This window comes from Galeopterus variegatus, unplaced genomic scaffold, assembly GCF_000696425.1.
Source record: "Galeopterus variegatus unplaced genomic scaffold, G_variegatus-3.0.2 Scaffold2345, whole genome shotgun sequence".
NCBI classification, from domain to species: domain Eukaryota; kingdom Metazoa; phylum Chordata; class Mammalia; order Dermoptera; family Cynocephalidae; genus Galeopterus; species Galeopterus variegatus.
Window position 1 is genome coordinate 144,890 of NW_007728456.1, and position 23,107 is coordinate 167,996.

General features: G+C 38.1%; 2 protein-coding genes across 2 annotated transcripts in view; one reads left to right on the forward strand and one right to left on the reverse strand.

Moving 5' to 3' along the window:
* Positions 1-5,895, reverse strand: part of HADHB (hydroxyacyl-CoA dehydrogenase/3-ketoacyl-CoA thiolase/enoyl-CoA hydratase (trifunctional protein), beta subunit) — a 35,200-nt gene extending 29,305 nt beyond the window's left edge. The window contains exon 1 of the mRNA XM_008581396.1: positions 5,826-5,895. The gene's annotated coding sequence lies outside the window, so the exon portion shown is untranslated. The remainder of the gene's footprint in view (positions 1-5,825) is intronic.
* A 190-nt stretch (positions 5,896-6,085) lies between these two features.
* Positions 6,086-23,107, forward strand: part of HADHA (hydroxyacyl-CoA dehydrogenase/3-ketoacyl-CoA thiolase/enoyl-CoA hydratase (trifunctional protein), alpha subunit) — a 47,961-nt gene continuing 30,939 nt past the window's right edge. The window contains exons 1-7 of the mRNA XM_008581397.1: positions 6,086-6,278; positions 13,120-13,161; positions 13,251-13,321; positions 16,708-16,841; positions 18,999-19,137; positions 20,123-20,242; positions 21,479-21,581. Of these exons, the coding sequence (XP_008579619.1) occupies positions 6,212-6,278; positions 13,120-13,161; positions 13,251-13,321; positions 16,708-16,841; positions 18,999-19,137; positions 20,123-20,242; positions 21,479-21,581 (676 nt within the window). The 5' untranslated portion in view covers positions 6,086-6,211. The remainder of the gene's footprint in view (positions 6,279-13,119; positions 13,162-13,250; positions 13,322-16,707; positions 16,842-18,998; positions 19,138-20,122; positions 20,243-21,478; positions 21,582-23,107) is intronic.

Consider the following 23,107-nt stretch of genomic DNA (forward strand, 5'->3'; position numbering starts at 1 on the left):
GTGAGTAAAAGTATCCGCAGACACTCATACACTGCTGCCGAGAGTGTGAATTGGTGCAATCCCTTTGGAGGGCAACTTGGTAATTACCTGTAAAAACTACGACTGTATGTAACTTTTGACCCAGTAATTCCACTTCAAGGATATTACTCACACACATGGGACATGACCTATGTTGTCACTGTAGTAGCAAAAGATTAGAACAACCAACAATAGCAAATTGGCTGAGTAAACCATGCTTTAACAACCTACTGAAATACTATGGAGCTGTAAAAGATAAGGAAATTATTATGTACCAATATGGAACCATTTCTAAGCTATATCATTAAGTGAAGAAAGCAAGGCACAAAATAGTATGTACAGTATGCTACCATTCATGTTAAAAGAGGAACAGTAATATGTACTTTTCTTTGTATCAGTAAAAAAATGTCCTGGGAAGTATAAAGAAGATATTAAAGATAATTGCTGACTGGAAGGAAGGGAACTGAGTAACTAGGGAACAGGAAGGGAAGAAAGACTTGTCATTGTACACCTTTTATAACTTCTTAATTTTGAACTATGTTTTAACTTAAAAAAAAACACAGCAAAACAAAACAAAAAAACAAAGAACTATAAAGATTTGCCAAAGAAGGCTGTGGTAGCCAACCTCCAAGTTGGCTCCCAATAATCTCCTCCTCTTGCTATTTACACCCTTAGTGAAGGTGCCTCCCACACTATATCACAGTTTATCTGTGTAAACAAAAGAATATGACAGAAGTGATGGGATGTCACTTCTGTGATTAAACTATAAAAGATAACTGCAGCTTCTGTCTGGGTCTCTCTCTCAGACCACTCACTCTGGGGGAAGCCAGCTGGCACATCACGAGCAGCCTTCTGGAGAGGCTCATGCGGGGAGGAACTGACACCTCCTGCTACTGGCCATGTGAGTGAACTTGGAAGCAGATTCTCTAGTGCGGCAAGCTTGCAGATGACTCCAGCCCTGGCCAATATTCTGACTGCAATCTCATGAAAAACTCTATGTCAGAACAACCCAGCTAAGTTGTCCCAGATTCCTGACCCTCAGAAACCGTATGAAGTGATAAATACTTATTGCTTAATATTTAGCTTAAGCTGCTAAATTTTGGAATAATTTGTTACAAAGCAATAGATAATATAAAAGCCTTAAGGTTTAACTTTTCTTGGGTCTTACGGACTAGGAGGAAGATGCCCTATGGCTTCCAAAATGAAAAAAAAAAAAAAAAATCACATGTTCTAAACATGTGGATTGCAAAGAAATGGAGAAGTTCTAGGCTCACCAGCCTAGGGACATTCTAGGAACTCTGGCCTGGGAAACATAAAGAGGCCCGTGAGATGGGCACCACTATTTCCAGAGCTACTTACAATGCACTAATGGTCTGGTATACAAATCCCCTCAAGGGAGATTTGTATCTTGAAATAAAATTCATAAAAATAGTCAAGAAAATGTTGAAAAACAGAAAGGGGACCTTACTCTAATAGATATCAAAACTTTCTACAAAGCACCAGTAATTAAAACAAAGCAGTTCTAGCATAGGAATAAATGAAACTGGTCAACAGAACAGGATATAGCAAGTTCAGAAGCATAGACATGTATGTGAAAATTTAGTGTATCATAAGCACATTTCAAATATGGGAGAAAGATGAATTATTCAAAAAATTTGTTAGGAAAATGGTTAACAATGTGGAAAAAATTAGGCCCATAGCTAGCATCATAAGTACAATCTAAATATATGGTTTTTAACTTTAAAAGTATTAGAAGAAAATAGAGAATATTTTTATAACATTAGATGGGGAGGGAATTCCAAAATATGGCACAAAATCCAGAACCATACTGGAAAACAATAACTAATAGATCTGATTATATAAACTCTTAAAATATGTACACTACAAGATACTAAAATCAAGTTAAAAGGCAAAAACAATAGATTCAGAGAAAATATTTATAACACGTAAAACAGAAAAGGGTAAATACACACAACCCATAGAGAACTTGTACAAATTATAAGAAAAACAGAAACAATCTATACTGGAATCTGCAGGTTTTACTCCAATATCCATTTCACACCATTATGTAGTTGCCATATGTGGTTTACATGGGACTGAATCCAGCCTAATCACTGGGTTTAAACCAATATACAATATTCTCATTCTCTCTGCCAAGATCATTGATTCAGGTAACTAAGGCCTAAAACAACTGTGCATGGTATTAACCTTACCACTAGTACTAATTTAGGGATGATTTAGTCAGTCTAACATTAAAGTCTTCTGTCTGGAATTCTGTAATACAAATCTGCTTTCCTTCTGAGGCTTGGCATGGCTACAGCAATTTGTAATCATTAACAAAGCTAGCCTAAGGATAGAACTGACGCCAAAAGAGGACAGAGCTGAAAATTTCAGAAAAAGAAACTAGAGGCCTAGTTACAGCCTATCTGAAATCCACAATCCTGTTGCACTTTTCAGTTCTATGAACCAATAAATCCCCTTCAATAAGGCAATATGATTTGAATTTTGTTATTTGCAATTGAAAGGCTCCTTCCTGATACATAACCAAAGCAAAAATGAGCAAACAAGCAATTCACAGAAGAAATTAAAATGCCAAATAAACAAAATAAAAAATGTTCAACCTTACTAACTTTTTTAAAAAAATTAAGTGAGGCTTCATTTTGGAGTTATCATATTGGCAAAAATTAAAAATATAATTAATATACAATTCTGGTAAGAATGGATCTAACTAAGGAAGCACTTCCATATACTAGTTGATAGAAGTATAAATTGCTAAGGTTTTTTTGAAAGGCAAATTTGTAGTTATCTATCAAAATTTGAATTGTGAATTTCTGAGTCCAGTAATTCCTCTTATTCAACTTACAGAAATATTCAAAATGTACGTGTAGCAAACATAGGTCTCTAGCCTAGAGAAATACTCAAGATGTTCATTGTAGCATTACATTTGTGGAAAACTGGAACTAATCTAAGTGCACATCAATAGTAAATGGTTAAATAAACTACAGTACAAATATACCACGGAATACTAATAATACTAATCAGCAGTTCGGAAAAAAAAAAAACATAATGATATACATGTATATACTGACATGGAAAGATGTTCATAATATATATTAAATAAAAGAGCAAGCTGCAGAACAATATGTGTACTAAGATCCCATTTTGTGACAGAAAGAAAGAGAGAGAGAGGAAAGCCCATAAAGCTATGAATCTGTATATGGAAGGGATAAAGAGGGGCTTTTATCTTACATTCTTTTGTCATATTCAACTTTTTTACGATGAGCATTTTACTTTTTATGTACAGTGTAACTATGGTTTTATTTTAAATCTAAATAGATTTATAAAAATATACCAATGCATTAAAAATGTCCAGAAAAATACACAGCAAAATATGTTAACAGTAGTTATCTCTGGTAGCGGAATTACATATGCATTTATTTTCTTTAGACTTTTCTGTAGTTTCTGAAAAAAAATTACACGCGATATATATATTCCTTCAATAATTAACAAAAAATAGAGATTTCAAAAGTAAAAGAGACTGGGCCGGCCCCATGGCTCACTTGGGAGAGTGCAGTGCTGGTAGAGCCGAGGCGGCGGGTTCGGATCCTATATAGGGATGGCCGGTGCGCTCACTGGCTGAGCGTGGTGCAGACCACATCGTGCGAAGGGTTGAGATCCCCTCACCGGTCAAAAAAAAAAGTAAAAGAGACTAAGCAAACTATTCTGTGGGAGGGTTGACCTTTACTGTCATGTGCTAAGCTACAGAAAACAGAAATTTTGACTCAAGGATATTCAAAACATGGACACTCCAGGGGTAGGGTAGGCTTGAGTAGTGTGTAGAACTATGGAAAGATGCATGAAGCTACAGGCACCTCGGAGCAAGGTAAAGGTAGAAGGGGCTATGAAATAATGAAAGCAAGATGGGGTGGCTCCAAGAGCTCATTATTACTACATCATTAAGACACAATATAATGGGTAAGAGAACAAACTCTAAAGGCACACCAAGTCCAAATCCTGGCTCCACACTAGCTGTATGACCTTAAGCAAGTTACTTAACCTCTCTCTTAGAACCCTCACTGTAAAGCGTAGATAATTCCAGTACCTTCCACATAGGGTTGTTGTGAGGATTAAAGACATAAATTACACACACACACACACACACACACACACACACACACACACACACACACACACACACACACACACACACACACACATAGTAATGGTTATACTTGTGTTAGACATTATTATTTGTGGCTGGTCATATAAGTGTACTTAGTTCCCCTCTATGTATACCATTGTACTAAAGTGCTGAGGATCAAAAAAAACAACACATTTCTGCCCTGACGGTGTTACCATTTTGTTGAGAGTGCTGGGAACAAAAAAGTGGAGCCAAAAGGGTGACCTAAATCAGGGGTTGGCAAATTACAACCCATGAGCCTCTAGCTAAGAATAGTTTTTACATTTTTAAAGAGTTGTAAACAAAAAGAATATATGACAGAGACCACTGTGTGTCTGCAAAGCCTAAATTATTTAATGTCTGGCACTTTACAGGAAAATGTTGCCACTCCTGATCTAAATAAGTGCTATACACAATTAGGCGCAGAAGAGAGTATTACGTGGGAAGGAGGCAGACTTTGAACTGTAAAAGTTTTATGAGATCATCAAGAATCTTTCTTGCAATTTCCTTAGGAGAATAAATAAGTATAAACATAAATAAATAAGCGGTTTTTGCTTAAAATGCTCACAGTGATGGAGGACTCTCTATTGGACCTGAGTTTAAATAGAAACCGCTCTTCTTTCTTTCCATACTCCTCGTTTCAGTCTCAATTTCCCTGGTATTTCCCATCACGCCTTCTTGTTTCCTCTACTATAGACCAGTCGACTGGTGAGAAGTGATACTCAGATTTATGTCTGAATCCTGGCTCTGCCACGGACCAGAAAATTTACATAATCCCTGTAAGCCTCCCCAACTTTAACCAGAAAATGCAAATGATAATAATGTTGGGATCGTGAGGATTAAATAAAATGGTGTGAAGGTGCCCAGAACACAGTAAGCCCTCAATGTGACTTCCTTTTTAAACCAATTACTTTATTCCAGGACTCGAGCCCGTCTTTCCAGCACAAAACCGGCCATCATGCAAATCAGAACTCTTGACTAGAGGTTAGCAGACTTAGGCTCTAGTCCTATTTCAACCACCTGTGGCAATGGGTAAAATCACTCACTCTGATTTCATGGGCATCAGTTTCTTTACCGATAAAGCGAGAAGGGGGAATGACCAAGATGATCACCAGGTCCCTTCTGGATTAGAAAATCACCCTGAGCTGTGAATCACCGAACTGGATGGAGGATTGTCCCAGCTCCTCCCACATTCGAGTTTCGAAAGATCACATGACCAACTCCCACACTTTCCAGCACAAATCCAGGTAAACGTGTAGCGCCGTTCTGAATCTCTGTAGCCACTGACCTGGCTACAGGGAAGGCAGGTGAAACAACAAACACTCCAACACAGGCCAGCGTTTCAGACACACACGCGCGCGCGCCAACAGTGCGTTAACTTGCGGTGATAAATTAAGGCACAGTGACACCGCTGCTCCGAGCTACAGCTCCACTGCTAGTCAGAGTGACTGCCCTGACTGCGGCTGGTACCGTCGACCCTGCCCGAGGAGCTTCCTTCCGCTCTCTCGACTTGAACTCTCCCGGGCAGGGAAGGCTGCCGCGGACACTGGCGCAGCAGGCGGGAAAGGAAATGGGATCTCGCCTGCGGAGAGGCCAGGCGCAAAGCCGAGTGCACGCACCACCTCACCTTACTTCGCGTCCGGGATGCGGGAAAGGTTTAGACCCAACTGACAAGACTCGGCAGGACCAAGGGCGGGTCCTGCCTAGAAAGGACCCCTCACCCCCTTCCGTAGGCACAGCCCGCCTTGCGGGCTGCCCGCCGGCCGCCTGACTGGAAAACCTGGCACTCAGCCCCGCCCTCCATGGGCCTCCGTTCTCCCGCAGGGTAAGCGTCCTTTCGGTCCCGTCAGCCGTGAGCAAAGGGCAGGGCTGAGGGGCCGGCGGCAACTCGGCGGCTGGGTTTTAGTCAGGCAGTACGTCGGGCGCCTGGTCAGCCAGGCTACGGGAAGGAAAGGCCTCTGCCCGGCCGCCCCCACTACACGGGCTCTCCACTTTCGTCTTCTTCAGCTCAACATGGTGGCCTCCCGGGCAATTGGCAGTCTCAGCCGCTTCACCGCCTTCAGGATCCACCGTTCCCGAGGTGAGGCCTGGAGGAGAGCAGAACTCCTGTCGGGGCTGGGGCGGCCCGCGGCCGCGTCTCCGCTTGGCTGCCGCCTGCCCACCCCCGCTCGGGGACTCAGCCCTCGGGGGGAATACTGCCCTGGGTCTCCGTTTCCTGTGTCCTTGCGAAGGGACTGTCACTTCCCCTCTCACGACTCTGAGTCCTGCGGCGATTTCAGGCTCCGTAACCCTAAGGTTTCTGAGTCCTTTCCACCGTGTCTGGCACTTTCGGGACGTCTCCCGCGTCGCACTTGGGGGCTCACGCCCCTTATTTTCTTTAATCACGGCCTTGGGCCTGTTCCTAGTAGATCAGGGACCCAGTCTGTCACATCTTTGTGGCTCCACAGCACTTTGCCCGCAACAAGACCTACCTTACAAGCTTCTTGCATGGAGTTAACCAGACTTGCAGATCAGTGCCACTCCCTGCTCCTTTCCCTCACAACCATTTTTGTGCTTATTACCACATTTCGGTAGGGAACTCAACTCCTGCAGTTCCAGTAATCCCAGTGTGAACCTATAGTATAACGGTATATTGAAATTTCAACGGGAGGTTCTACGACTTACTGGGAAAGACATTTTTAAGATATGCAGATAGCATGTGTAAAATGTTAGATCATTTTAAGAACTATTTCTAATCTCGTTTCTGACGATTCCGGGTCAACCTGTATCAGCTATATTGTTTTTTTTTCTCTTAAAAGCTGGCAGTGAAAGGGTTAAAGTGGGTGGTTCTGGAAAACCTAGCATATTCCTTCCATCCCAAACCTGTAAGGTCAAATGTGACTAACTTTTTATTGCATGTTGTACTTAATGCCACAGTTATTTAATTAGAAAAGTTGACTTTCAATTTAATTTAGCACACATTCTCCTTCCTCCTCTGGAACCACTGCTTTTTTTATACAGGGAGCTGGAGTCTCCCTTTAGTGTAAGGGATTAATTGAGTTATTGAATCTTTTCCTGCTTTCTCATTATCACTGTTTTTAGTCTTCATAGGACTCTCTCGTGTGTACGAATCATACATAATATAACCAAATTACAGAAGATTTAAATGCTGTAAAGTTTGGGGAAAGGGATTAAGAAAAACGACTCACCCAGTGTCTTACTACTCATATGTCTATTGTTATCATTTGGTTGCGCTTCCTTACAGTTGTTGTTTTTTGGAGTTTTTTTCCTATTTTCCACATTTATGGTTTAACAGTTTTGAAAAATCGAATGTATATTTCTGAACTTGCCCCTGCATTTGGTTTTAAGGTATTTTCTATGGTTTGGCAACTGGTGTAACACTGAAGTGGTAGGCAGGTCACATGGTTTCTAGTCACTAACTAGTTGTGTGATTTTGGACAAATACCTTAATCTAAGGGGGCTTTATTTTCCTCATCTGTAAAATGAATGATTGAGACTAAGAATTTTCTTTGGCATGAGAGATAGCATGACAGAACAATTAAAAGCATTAAATTTGGGGCCAGCCCGGTGGCGCACTGCTATAGTGTGCCACTTGGGAAGCGCGGTGGCGCTCCCGCCGAGGGTTCGGATCCCACATACAGACCGGTTCCGCTCACTGGCTGAGCGAGGCGCGGGAGCAACGCGGAGGGTTGCAATCCCGTTGCCGGTCCCGGTCCGGTACCGGGAGGGAGGGGGCGACACTGAGGGTTGCGATACGTTGCCGGACACGGAAAAAGACAAAAAAAAAAAAAAAAAAAAAAAAGCATTAAATTTGGAGCCTGACTTCTGGGTTTGAATCTTGCTCTGCCTCTTACCGTCTGGTGACCTTGGGCAATTAATTTCTATGTCTGTTTTCTCATTTGTAAAATGGGGAATAATACTACCTTGTGAAGTCTAAAGGAGTTTGCTTTTGCTTTTGTTTTTTGGCGGCTGGCTAGTACTGGGATCCAAACCCTTGACAGTGCACTTTAACCAACTGAGCTAACTTGCCAGCTCTGAGGGAGTTATCTCAGGTGTAAGTAGTTTTTCGTGGAGTAAGTGTTCAGTAATGTTAGCTACTATTAACTCTTTCCAGCCCTGAAGAACTATAATTACATATATCTGAGAATTTTTAAAGTAATTTTTGCATTTTGTATATGTAATAAAAACCTACCAGCTCAATTTTTCTATATTTTCTGTATAGAAATGTGTACACATACATAAATATATATTTTGCATTGGGTTTTCACCAATAAGAAAATATGGCTCATTATAGTTACCACCCTTTTAACAACAATTTATAAATTTTGAAAAAGTGTCTAGAAAGTGAGTTTAAAATTACCTGCACACCTGGATTACCATTTAGACTCAATGGATTGATCCTTCAACCTGAAAGCCTAGCAAAGGCATAGCCAAAGATTTAATGAAATTATGACATTTACTGGTATATGATTACATTCTCTTGAAACTGACTTGTAATTCTTGAAGTTTTAAAGCATTCCTGCTGTATAAATCCTATAATTCTGAATATGACAGTCAAATGAAAGTCACATCTTGAGCAAAATATCTTGTCTAAATCCCACTCCTATCCTAATTCTAAATTCCTACTTATGGAAGTGGCAAAATAACTTCACAGGAAATGAATTAAAGGAAAATACCCTAGTAGACTAGACTATATTTCTGAATTTGACTCTCACTTTCTTAATCTCACCCCTTTCACCAGGGTTGAATTTTGAGAAAAGCTATTGATTGTACAACCGAGTAACATTTTCAAATTTGAAATGTGTCAGCATAATCCAACTTTTTCCACTGGCTGTAGTCATATGAGGTCTTGTAGGTATTTTTTTGAGTAACATTACAAAGATGATTAAAAAGTAGGGCAAAGGTCCTCTCTCTTTTGCTGGCACAGTAGATGTAGGCTAAAGTTCACACAACTGCTGTAGGGTAAGCTCTGCTGTTAGGTAGTGGGTAAGGCTAGATGCCAAAGGCAAAGCTATCTTGTACTCTGACTTAATTTAATTGACTGTGGTTTGGAATTCTTTTCTAAATATGTTTGTATATTTACTGATTTTCTCTTTGTGTCTTGTCTCTTGATTTAGAAGAGGTTCTGTGTATGTGTATGGGTATGTGTGCAGCAAAAGTAGGTTAGTGGGTAAGAGTTAAAATGGTTTAAACTATAGGCTAAAAAGCACTAACCCGTTGTCTCAAATATATGGTTTTCAAAACTGCAACCCATGCTTGCTGTACTTTATTTTTTTGCTTAGACACTTATCTTCTAAAATACTTATTTGCATATTTATGTTTCTTGTTTTTGTCTATCTTTCCACCTCATCCCTCTCACCCTGCATTCTCAATCAGTCCGTTCCCACACTAATCCACTTTATCCTGTTCTAGCTAGAATTACCTATCTCATGCCTCCCCTCCCACTGGAATTTCTACTTTACAGGCAAACTCTACCCCTCCCCCCCCGCCACCGCCCCTCCGCAATTTCTTTTTTTTATGCCAGGTGTATTTTTACCTCTTTGTTTATCTCGATTGAGTAGGAACTGTTTCTTCCCAGATATTGTATCCCCTCCTGCCCTGGAATGTAAACTCCACCAAGACAGGGGTTTTTGTCTTTTTTGTTCACCTCTAGTGCCTAGAACAGTGCATGGCATATGATAGGTCACAATAATTTTTTTTGAGTGAGTGCCTATGAGATGACACTGGAAGAGATTACAATTTAGTTGGCGAAACTCCTGCTACAGATGCAGTGAGTGATTAGAGAACAAAACAGTAAATAACAAAGATCAAAATGCAAGCAGGGAAGGGAAAGATCACTGTAGATGGAAATCCGAAGATGAGGTTTTGAGGAAAAGGTTGGAGCCATGATGCAAATATAAAGAAGCAATAGTAGTAAATACAGATGGGATGCAGGTTTCAAATGATGGAAAAGCAAAGTAGGCAAGTACATCATTAGTGAAGTACAGACTGGAGATTGAAGAGATGGCTGGCTTCTCTTATCATACAACACTAAAATTCACTGAGACTTGTTTGTGGTCACTCAGCTGGTAAATGAACCTGATGGTTGAACCCAAGTCCTTTGTCTTCGCACTAAGCAAGCTGACTTGGATTGCTTAAAGAAATGCAGACAGAACCTGAGATCACCTTACTCTGGTTCTGGTGCTATCCACAGTTTTCTTTTTTAAAAAATATGTTGCCTTGGGCCGGCCCGTGGCTCACTCGGTAGAGTGCGGTGCTGGTAACACCAAGGCCGCGGGTTCGGATCCTAAAAAGAAAAAAAAAAAAATATGTTGCCTTGCCTTTCAGACCAGTATAAAGCTGCTATTTTCTGTGCCTTCTCTTCTCTTCCCTTAAAGAACTGTGGAATAGAGAAAGAAGATGGAGGAAGCAAGAGCCTTGGCTAACTGTTTTTGGCCCTCCCCATCCCACTCCGCTATCACTGGGTTCTCCAAATCAGTGGATTCCACATACTCATTGGTTTGCTGTCTACTGCAGGGTCACCTTTTTAAAAATACGGATTTTGATTCTGTGGTTCTAGGTTGGGGCACAGGAATTTGTGAGTATATTTGAACATACCCAGTTGATTCTAATGCCCAACAAGTTTTAGAATCATTTTTTCAATACTGCTATGGGAATCCCAGTCCAGCTGAGAATATTGGATAGTCTCTTAGGTTGTGCTTTGGCCATAAGTAATTGTTCCCAACTCTGGAAGGGTCCCTGCCTCCTGGTCAGATATAAGCCATCCTCAACTTGGAAGTGGTTCTAAGGTTTGTTTCTTAATCATGTAGAAAGTGTTTTTGGTTGAGTGGATATTAAAAATTGCATTTATAATATCCACCATGACATAAAATGACCAAAATGGTTTGATTTTATCGTCCATTGCCCTGAATTACCATTGCAAGTGAGGGCAATGTGTTACACTCTTGTTAAACATCTCCCAAATTTTGAACCAGATGAAGGAAAGGGATTGAAAGAAAGAGAGAGTAGGCATAGAGAAAGACAAGTGATCACAGACTGGTGGAGAGGTGTAGCCACTGACAGTTTACTAGGGATTTGAATGTTGTTTTTTAAATAGCACTCCTAAATTAGTCAGGCATTCCCCATCCTCCTAAAGTGTGCTTGTGGATGCCAAACCTGTGTAGCCACTGACATAGCCCAATACTGCATACTTCAATTAAAATTAGAATTAAAAGGTTTTAATACTACTAATTAAGAATTAAATAACCAATACTTGGGAAAAGCTAGTGTAATTAGAGGAGATGCATGAAGGACCACTGGGTATTATTAAAGCACTAGTTCTTTATTATATTTGATATTACTTTAAGACTTATGCCTTTTCCTGGGTACAAGTATTATATGTGTACAGCTACTAATCAATTAAAGGATGATTTGTTTTTATTTTTAAGACCAAAGAAGGAGAAAACTTTTTCCTAAGATAAGTGGGCAAGATTTGGAACGTGTGGGCAGGGAGAAGGAGTAAGGAGTTAGAGAGATGCATAGAAGAAATAGTTTAAGGTGAACATGAATGAAAGACAAGGGAAGAAAATGCAGGGTATTTTGAAGAAGATTGGATGTTGTAATTAAGACATGTTGACCCTGGGCTGCCTCCAGAACAGCCTGGTTACCAACTAGAGCAAGAAAGATGTTTGCATGAGACAAGGGCAGAGGTGAGCCCTTAATGGTAGGAAAGGGGGGGAGTAATTAATAGTAATAGTAGTAAAAGATGTGGAGCAGACATTCCAAAAACAAATTTGGAATGTTTGCCTAGAATTCCCCAGTGTTCCTTACTTTCTACCTACAGTCCAGATTGAAGGGCCATCCGCTGGGGCTCCTCTTGTGATGGCCTGTGCTCAAAAGATCGTGTCATCATCATCGTCATCATCATTACATTACAGAGCCTAAACTAGACAAGTAATTGGAAAAGAGGGAGGAGACTAGCTGGTCTTTGTTATCCAAGGAGTATTTCTGGTCTAGTGCAATATAAACTTTTTTTCAGTTAGAAATACTTAAAATACTAAGTGTGACATGGGATGTTTCATTTTTAGTAGCCCCTGTTGCCCCTTGATTTTGCTTTTGATAACACTGGAAAGTCCATCTCTCCAGAAAAATGTAAGAGAGCATGGCTAGGAAACGTAGTTGGGATATATTTAGAATACATTTGGAATTGATATTGTGGATTGCTTTGTAGGTTACTTATTGCTTAGTTTATTAGTTACCTTTTGTAACAAATTACCACAAACTTTGTGTCTGAAACAATAAAAATTTATTATTTTACGGTTAGGGAGGTCAGGAGTCCAAAATCAGTCTCACTGGGCTAAAAATCAAAGGTGTTGGCAGGGCAGTGTTCATTCTGGATGCTCTAGGGGAAAGTCTATTACCTTGCCTTTTCTATTCTGGCTTCTAGAAGCTGCTCGTATTCCTTGATTCACTGCCTACTTCTTCCAGCTTCAAAGTGAGCTACATGGGGCCAGGTCATTCTCATGCTACCAACTCTCTGGTTCTCTTCGCCTCCCTCTTCATTGTAATTTTGTGATTACAATGGGCCCACCTGGATAATCCATGATAATCTCCTTATATTAAGGTCAACTGATTAACAATTTTAATTCATTTGCAACCTTAATCCCCCCCTTTTCATGTAACCTAACCTATTCACAGATTCTGGGGATATGGACATCTTTGGGGGATCGTTCTTCTGCCTACCTCATGTAGTATCCATATAACCCTATGACCTGATAATTGAAATGAGAAGATATAGTAGTAGTCACAATAATGGCCTAGAATACGTTATTCTCATTTTGGATTTTTTGATTGTTATAAATTCCAGCTTTGTTGTATATAATAGGTACTACAGAAATTCTGTTTTGTAAAATAATTAATTTTGAAATGCCATTTTCTTACAGGTTATATTTGCCGCAACTTTACAGGGTCTTCTGCTTTGCTGAGTAAGTTTAATTTATTGTTGACATATTTACATTGCTTTTTAGATTTTGCAATAAATGTGTTTACAAATAAATTTTCCTTCTCATTTTAGCCAGAACCCATGTTAACTATGGAGTCAAAGGGGATGTGGCAGTTGTTCGAATTAACTCACCCAATTCAAAGGTACCTAATTTAATTTGCTGCGGCCTATTTCTACTACCTACATTTATGAATCCAGTCCCGAATGGGAAAGAAATAAATCCACCAATCTGGCAGTAATCTTATCATATAAATTTACAGTTTTGATAGTTAAGTTAGTTAAAGTTTGGTAAATTATACAAGGAAGGCAGCTTTCTAAAGCAGAGGTCCTTGTGTAAGATTTACTCCTAGTTGGCCTTAGTTGTCAGATTAACATCATTAATAAGATTAGCCTTCTGTTACAGTGTAGAATGAGGAGGTGATTTATTAGATAAGAACTAAAGTATAAGGCTTGTTTGTAAGAAACTCACCTACCCATCTTAAATATGAGGTTATTAAATCTGTTTTCTTCATTATCTGCCTGACATAAGTTCATTATTCATAGTAAATTGGCTGATTAAGTGTGGACAGTTGGTTCTCAAGCTTCTGGAGGGATCTGAATGACTTGGTGTAATTCGCATATTGGAAATCAAGTTCTGTTCAAAGCAGCAACTTCAACAACGCATGTAGCATTAATCCAGTATTTTGCTGAGAAGAATTTTATTGCAGGAACCCATGCTTTCCCCCCATCTAAAATTGGTGTAAGGGTTTCATACTTAAAAAATCTTATAACCAGAGGGCTTGATGAAATAGGAGGATGTAGATAGAAGCAATTGACAATCATCACAAATTAAGGAAAATAAGAGCCATTTCCCTTCACTAGAGTAAATCTTAGTACCTGCTAAGCAGTGATTCACATTTAAGATATTTTTTCAGAATTTTAAGTTGAACAATTTTCCTGAACACAAAAAGATACATGCCGATGGTAAGAAATTTAAAAACTACAAAATATTATACAGAAAAAAATTATTTATAATCCAAACCCAAAGATAACCGCATTTAATCCAGTTTCAATAAATAAATTTATTCACCTTTTTTAATTTATTTTTTTCGTTGTACTTGCTTATGGGGTACAGAACATGCATATATTGTATAAATCCAATCACAATAGCCTATCTATCTCCTAAACATTTATCATTCCTTTGTGGTTATTACATTCAAGATCCTCTTTTCTGGTTATCTTGAAATATGCAATACAATATTACAGCTATTATCACCCTAGAGCACCAGAACTTATTCTTCATATCTAACTTTAACTTTGTAACTTTGTACCTTTGTACTGGTCTACCAACCTTTTCTAGTCCCCCCTCCCTTTCTCTGCCTCTGGTAACCGCTATTCTACTCTCTGTTTCTCTTTTTTTTCATTTTATTTTTCTTAATTGACGCATGATAATTGTACATATTTATGGAGTATAATATGATATTTGGGCACATTCATATTGTGTGCAGTGATCATTTGTCACCTCTTTTTGTTGGGAAAATTCACCATCATCTCAACAAGCTATTCAAAGATACACAATGCTTTGTTGTTGACTGTAATCTCCCTATATTGCTATAGAACACTAGATCTTATTCTTCCTCTCTCTCTACAATTTTGTAGCTACTAACCACCCTCTCCCCATCTCCACCTCCCCCCTCCCCTTACTAGTTTCTAGTAACCACTATTCTACTCTCTACTTCTATAAGATCTTTTTTAGCTTCCACATGTGAGAACATGTGGTATTTCTCTTTGTGTGCCTGGCTTATTTCACTTAACATAATTTTCTCCAAGCTCATCCATGTTGCTGCAAATGGCAAAATTTCATTCTTTTTATATCTGAGTGGTATTCCATTGTGTATATAGACCACATTTTCTTTATCCAGTCATCTGTTGATGGACATTTATGTTGTTTCCAAATGTTGGCTATTGTGAATAGTGCTACAGTAAACATGGGGGTGCAAATATCTCTTTGTATACTGATTTCCTTTCCTTTGGATGTATACCCAATAGTGGGATTGCTGGGTCATATAATAGTTCTGTCTGTAGTTGTTTGAGAAACCTCCATACTGTTTTCCATATGGCTGTACTAGTTTACATTCCCACCAACAGTGTATGAGTTCTCCTTTTTCTGCATCCTCGCTAGTATTTGTTATTTTCTATCTTTTTGATAATAGCCATTCTGACTGGGGTCAGATGATATCTCATTGTGGTATTGATTTGCATTTCTCTGATTAGTGATGAGCATTTTTTCATATACCTGTCAGCCATTTGTATGTCTTCTTTTGAAAAATGTCTGTTCAGTTCCTTTGCCCATTATTGATTTTTTTACTATTTAGTTTCTTTGTATTTTCTGGATATTAATCCCTTATCAGATGCATAATTTGCAAATATTTTCTCCTATTCTGCAGGTTGCTTTTTCACTCTCAGTTGTTTCCTTTGCTGTGCAGAAGCTTTTTTTTTTTTTCCTTTTTTGTCTTTTTTTTCGTGTCCGGCAACGGATCGCAACCCTCAGTGTCGCGCCCGTACCGGACCGGGACCGGCAACGGGATCGCAACCCTTGGTGTTGCTCCCACACCTTGCTCAGCCAGTGAGCGGGAACCGGTCTGTATGTGGGATCCGAACCCTCGGCGGGAGCGCCACCGCACTCACAAGCGGCGCACTGTAGCAGTGCGCCACCGGGCCGGCCCCGTGCAGAAGCTTTTTAGTTTGATATAATCCTATTTGTTAATTTTGTGCTTCAGAAGTATTATTCATAAAATCTTTGCCCAGCCCTATGTCCTGAAGTGTTTCCCCAATGTTTCCTATGTCCTGAAGTGTTTCTGCTATGTTTCCTGTATCCTGAAGTGTTTCCCCTGTTTTCTCCTAGAAGTTTTATAGTTTCAGATCTTAGATTTAAGTCTTTATTCCATTTTGAGGTGATTTAAGTATATGATGAGAGATAGGGATCTAGTTTCATTCCTCTGCATATAGATCTCCAGTTTTCCCAGTACCATTTATTGAAGACACTGTCCTTTCCCCAGTATATGTTCTTGGCTTCTTTGTCAAAAATCAGTTGGCTGTAGGTATGTGGATTTATTACTGAATGCTCTATTCTGTTCCATTGGTCTATTCAACAAATAATATTTTCAAAGCTAAGATTATACTGTATGTCTTATTTTGATTTACTTTTTTCCTTAATATTATACGAAATTTTCCCATGCCAATAAATGTTTGTAGACTTAACTTATTTATAGCCTGTGTATGATTTAAACTCTTAGGAATAGGACCCTGAGTTCTTCCTTCGAGCAGACCTATTTTTAAAGAGAAGGGTGCTAATAGTTGGCCAAAGCTGTCTAAATAGAAAGCTACTGGGTTTTGGGGTTTGTTTTTTTTTCCTGCCTCTGTTTTTGCTTCTAACGGTATGTTTCTGCTGGATAAACATTTCCCATAATCAAAATAGCATTTGATGGTGTTATCTTCATCTGGTACCACAAAATTTAAACCTTTAGATTTATATATTTCTCTTTTGCAGGTAAATACGCTGAGTAACAAACTGCATTCAGAGTTTGTAGAAGTAATGAATGAAATCTGGCCTAGTGATCAAATCAGAAGTGTCGTCCTTATCTCATCAAAGCCAGGCAACTTTATTGCAGGTGCTGATATCAAGTAAGTTATAGGAAACTTGAAGTCAACTTTTATCTTGGTTAATAGTATGTTTCTTAGGCCTAATAATTCCTCCTTTTAAAAGAAGGTAGAAGAAATTCTCTGAAAGTTTTCTTTTTGAAGTTGTTTTCATGAGTATGATAAAGTTAATAGAGCGGCTCGTTCCTTAAACCATGTTAGGTAAGACTAAATAAAGCCTTTCCTTAAAGAAGTTGAAAGCAGTTTTTGAGTAGAATAAAAAATACTATAAAATTAAACTAACAGTGAGATGACATCTGTTATCTATCAGACCAGCAAACATTTAAGTTTGAAAGTATCATGTGTTAGCAAGGACTTGGGGAAATGACAAAGTTAATATATTACTAGTAGGAATGCCAATTGGTATAGCCACTTTAGAGAGCAATTTGGCAGCATTTTGTAAAATCGAAAATACGCATACAAGTATGATGCATCAACACATCCTCTTCTAGGTGTATGTGCTAGAGAAACCTCACCCTTTGTTCCTAAGGACCAATGTACAAGGTCCTGTATAGCTTAAAATAAAGAATTTGAAACAAGCTAAATGTCAGTCAGTAGGGAAATGGATAAGTAAAGTGTGAAATATTCACACAATAAAATACTACAGAACAGTTAAAAGGAATTAACTAGATCCACAACATAGTGTTAGAACTCAGAAACATAATGTTAAGTTAAAAAAAGCAAGTTGTAGAATGTTTCATAAAATAGTTTAAATAAATGTTTTTAAACCATACATGAAATAATTCTTAACATTATTTATGGGTACAAGTTTGTAGCTGGTCTGGAAGGATACACTACAAACATGAAAATGGTTGCTTCAAGGAAAATGAAGTGGGTAGTAGGACTTGAGGTTGTTAAAGGAGACTTTTCAGATACAGGGAGTGTTTTCTTTCCCTTTATTAAATGGTAGAATGTATGCTTATATAACTTGTTTACAATTTTTAAGCATGTGTAGGGAGGGGAAATGCTATTTCATTGTTAGTTTAATGGGTTAGAATGTTAACAGTTGTTAATTCTGTCAAAATATGCATATTTATCTTATTCTTTGTATTTTAAGCAGTGATAGCCAGCATCATTGCTAAGGAATTTGTATTTAAGGTGTTTGTATATTTTTAAACCTGCTGTACATTGTATATACCCTTCTTGTTTATTCGTAGTAATTAGAATTTATAAATGTTCTGTTCATTTTTTAGGAAAAGCAAAATTATCTGTATCAAGAACTTTTTCCTTTAGCTCTGTTATTTGAGCCTAGTGAGACACTGATGGATCCACCAGTAGCTACCTGTATCTGTAGGAAAATACATGCAGCTTCTATGAAGCCAGCTGAGCAACTACCTGTATAAAATGACAGAAAATACTTGTTATCCTTGGTCAAAAGAACAAGATCTCTTTTTTTTTTTTCCTTTTTGTCTTTTTTCGTGACCGGTAACGGGATCGCAACCCTCGGTGTCGCACCCGCACCGCGCTCAACCAGTGAGTGGACCGGTCTCTATGTGGGATCCGAACCCTCGGCGGGAGCGCCACGGCACTCCCAAGCACCGCACTCTACCGAGTGCACCACCGGGCTGGCCCAAGATCTCTATCTTAAATGTGTTCAGAAACAAAGCAAATGAAACAAACGGAAATTAAAGAATATTGAATGCACCATTATTATACCAGATCTTTTTTTTTTTTTATTTTTTTTTATTTTTGGAGGATCTATTCAAAGGTTTTTAGATCCCTCTAAACAACTTGGGAGAGGTTTTTTTTTTTTTTGGTTTTTTTGGCTGCCATTTTGATTGTTGTTTAAACTAATAGCTACCTGGTAGTGAAAATGTTCAATCTGATAGTGAAAAGATTTACCAGAAGATGATTTCCTTATGCACAGAATTTTGTGATCTAATGATTTAGTATAGGAACAAAAATAAATTATGCAACACGTTTTATTTTCTGTATCCAGAACTTTAAGTCTTTATAGAGAGATGGTGTTGCTGATATTAGTACTATTTGAAGCAAAATTATTAAACTAATGAGTATTTGAAGATTCATTACCAAATATTGATATATGAGAGGATAAGTATATAGTGGAGGAGGTATTGAACAAAGTAGGCTGTTGTTTCATCTTTCCTTTTTTTCTGTTCTTTGCTTTCATGGATACTGCAGCATGTTAGCTTCTTGCAAGACCCTTCAAGAATTAATACAAGTATCACAGGATGCACAGAAAACGTTTGAGAAACTTGAAAAGTCCCCAAAGCCTGTTGTGGCTGCCATCAGTGGATCCTGCTTAGGAGGAGGACTTGAGGTATAGAGACACTGTCAGTTCATTGGTGGGACTCATCAGCTGCAAACATTTTAGGCTACTTTTTTTTCCTGAAAAAGGTTTTTAGAGGATAATTAACTTCCTTTTTAGTTTTCAAACTTCTGGATAGGTTTGAATCCTTAATCTGCATAACACAGAGCAAGTGGCACAGAGCAAGTAAATCAAAGTGTGATGTTTTCATTTATAAATTGAGAAGATTTGAACTGAATCTCTAAGGTCCTTTTGAGCAGTAAAAACCTGATTCAGGTTTGCAGGGAAAGATTCATTAGTGTGATGCATGCTCTTGAGCTACTTAAGTCTATTTGAGATACATAGAGGATAATATATGTTTAAGTGCTTTGTGAAGACGAAAGATGGTAAATAATAGAAGAGATGCTTACCAGACTGGAACATGTAGGAAAGGAGGGGAAAAGAAAATAAAATTTATTGAGCATTTATTTATTTATCTCTATGCTAGACACTTTCACATATATTAATTAAGGAAACCCATGTCTGGTCCTTAAAGATTGGCAGAATTTGGTTAACCAGAAAATAGTGGAAAAGACATTCCATGTATGGCATGGTGTGAGCAAAGGCAAGGATGAGCAAAGGCAAGGGTAAGCAAAGCCTATGAGGACACTGTGAGTAGACCTGCTGGATTGTCAAGGAGTGTCTCTGTAAGATACAGGGCTTCATAACCTAGGGTCCGTATAAAATTGTGTGTGTATTTTTTTATTGAGAGCTTCCATAGCTTTCAGCAGATTTTTAAGAAGATTGGCAACCCAAAAAAGAAGTTAATGAATTAGGGGAAAAGTATGAAAAAAGACTGAAAAGGTAAATTGAGAAAGCATCAAATGCCACCCTAAGGAATTTCAGTTTATTCTGTGGGTACATTCCTCCTTTATAAGTAATCTTTGGATTGTCACCGATCCTAAGATGTTATGAGGTTACATTTTCTAACATTTTAATTTTCTTCCCTTGTTTGAAGCTTGCCATTTCATGCCAATACAGAATAGCAACAAAAGATAGAAAGACAGTATTAGGTACCCCTGAAGTCTTGCTGGGGATCTTACCAGGAGCAGGAGGCACACAAAGGCTACCCAAAATGGTGAGTTTAAGATCTCCCTTGTGAACTTTAGAACCTTGGTATCTATATGCCCCTTTAGATCTGTTTCCTCTTGTAGGTACAAAATGTATAATATGGGCATTCATTATAGAATTTAGAAACCAGATCAAATATTGGTGTATAGGATCAATGACAGATTTTTATCCCTGGTATTTGTTTATTTTTTTCAATACCTCAGAATTATTGATCAAAGTCCTTTGTCCCCGAAGAAAGATAAATAAGATACATGTCTTGCTTTTTCGGAAGCTTATATTTTAATTTGTTCCTTCTCTGCACAGTTTTTTTAAACTGTAGATCGTATTTCATGATAAGTATAAGAGACAGACCTTTTCCCTCATTATATGATTTGGACTGTCTCATTGCTGTATTCTGTAGAGTCAAAAGAGTCCCATCAGGCTTTTGCATTATTAAGGAGAGGGGAAGGACAGTCAGACCTGGAAGCTTCAGAGCAATCTTAATATCAAATTCAAGCACCCACTGAACCTCATACTTTCTGGCACTGTAGATTCCTCAATGAAAGCAAGGCTCAACAGAAGTACTCTTTGCAGGGAAGCTGATGTGAGCTGAGCACAAAACAGATAGGAAGGTTTATGGTGTTAGTTTTTTTTAACAATAAATAATGTGCATTCCTTCATAGAAATGTAAAGAGGATTTAGTGAAAGAATGAATAAGCATATATGTAGAAAAATATTTATTGAGGGTTTTTTTTTCTTTCTTTCTTTTTAATTACAGTTGGCATTTGAATGTTGCTAGAAGCCATTCTTCTAGTATTCCACATAAGAAGCACTAGCTGCATTCTGTTTTTGTTAAGCCTAAAATTTTTTCTAAAGACTGTCAAAACTATTAGCCTTCTCAGTCTCCAATACTTCCACTATAGGAATTTTAAATATTATATAAATGATAGAGAAGAGAACCAAAATGACATAAATGCATAATTTTAGGAAACATGAAATTTATTCTTTACCTTATCATTCCCATAAGACAGAAGTCCTATATGTTGAATTAACAGAAGAGATAAAGACATTTTTGCTTCAGCTGGGGTTATCTAATCCCAAAAGTTACCTAAGTGTGTATCAGTATGTAAAATTTAACGTATTGATAAATAGCATAAAAATCTGGTTTACTTTTCTCATTTTGATATTTGCTCACTTGATTTGTAAACTGTGATTGTCACCCTGATTTTTTCCCCCTCTACTCTTATCCTTGTTCACATGTTAGGTGGGTATGCCTGCTGCTTTAGACATGATGCTAACTGGTAGAAGCATTCGTGCAGACAGAGCAAAGAAGATGGGACTGATTGACCAATTGGTGGAACCCCTGGGTAAGTGTTAGCATGTCTCAGAGTTGGGCATTATAAAGTTACTCATTTTCTTGAAGAGTTAATCTATTGAATATTGGTTAGAGTGAAACTCACACTCTTAAGAAATGAATCATCATTCCAGGAAATGATGTTTTCTAAAATAGCCAATACTAAATTATTTTCAACATTACCCTGATGTCTGTTTTACTTTATTTATAATTGGGACATGAGGAGTACAGAATTTAATCAAGTCATTATTGTTGGTCCTTAAATTACTCTATCATTATCCATGCATAACCCTCCTTCAATTTTTTGTGTCTGTTTTAGTAATATAACAAACATGTATAAAACAACCAACCTGAGAACATTAACAATAATTGACATCCACTGTTGTACTACTCCAACCATACAATTTCTTTGCTTCCCTTTATCCAAAGGAACCACTATTCTGAATTCTGTGTTCAGCACCCTCTTGTATTTCTTAAAATCAGCACCTTTTTTTTTTTTTAAAGATGACTGGTAAGCGGATCTTAACCCTTGACTTGGTGTTGTCAGCACCACACTCTCTCAAGTGAACAAACTGGCCATCCCTATATAGGGATCCGAACCTGTGGCCTTCGTGTTATCAGCACCACACTCTCCCAAATGAGCCATGGGCTGACCCTAAAATCAGCATCATTTAAATATTATTTATAATAATAATTTTACTAATTTTTAATGTACAATTTGAGTTTTGATGAATGTATGTAGCTATGTAAATACCACCACAGTCAAAAAGTAGAACATTTCTAGTATGTAGCTTTTTTGTCTTCTTTTCATTTAGCGTAATGCTTTTGAGATGTGTCCATATTTTTGCATATATCAGCAGTTTGTTCCTTCTTATTGCTGAGTATTATTCCATTGTATAAATATACCATGGTTAGTTTGTCCATTCACCAAGTGATGGACATTTGAGTTGTTTCCAATTTGAGGCTATTCTGGATAAACCCCAAACTGGGGAATTCTGCTATGAACATTCATCCACAAGTCTTTATGTGAACATATGTTTCGTTTCTTTTTTTTTTTTTTAAAGATGACCGGTAAGGGGATCTCAACCCTCGGCTTGGTGTTGTCAGCACCACGCTCAGCCAGTGAGCAAACCGGCCATCCCTATATAGGATACGAACCCGTGTCCTTGGTGTTATCAACACCGCACTCTCCCGAGTGAGCCACGGGCCGGCCCGACATATGTTTCATTTCTACTGGTTAAATACTGAACAGTGGATTGGCTGACCCATATAATAGATATCTATTAGCATTTAAGAAACTGTCAAACTGTTTTCCCAGAGTGGTTACACCATTTTGCATTCCTACCAGCAATGAATGAGAGTTCTAGTTACCAAACCCTTTGCATGGTCAGTCTTTTTGATTTTAGACATTCTCACAGGAGTGTGGTAATATCTCATTGTGGTTTTCTTTTTTTTTTTTTTTTTCCTTTTTGTCTTTTTTTTTGGTTTTTTTTTTTTTTTTTTTTCCTTTTTGTCTTTTTTTTTGGTATTTATTTATTT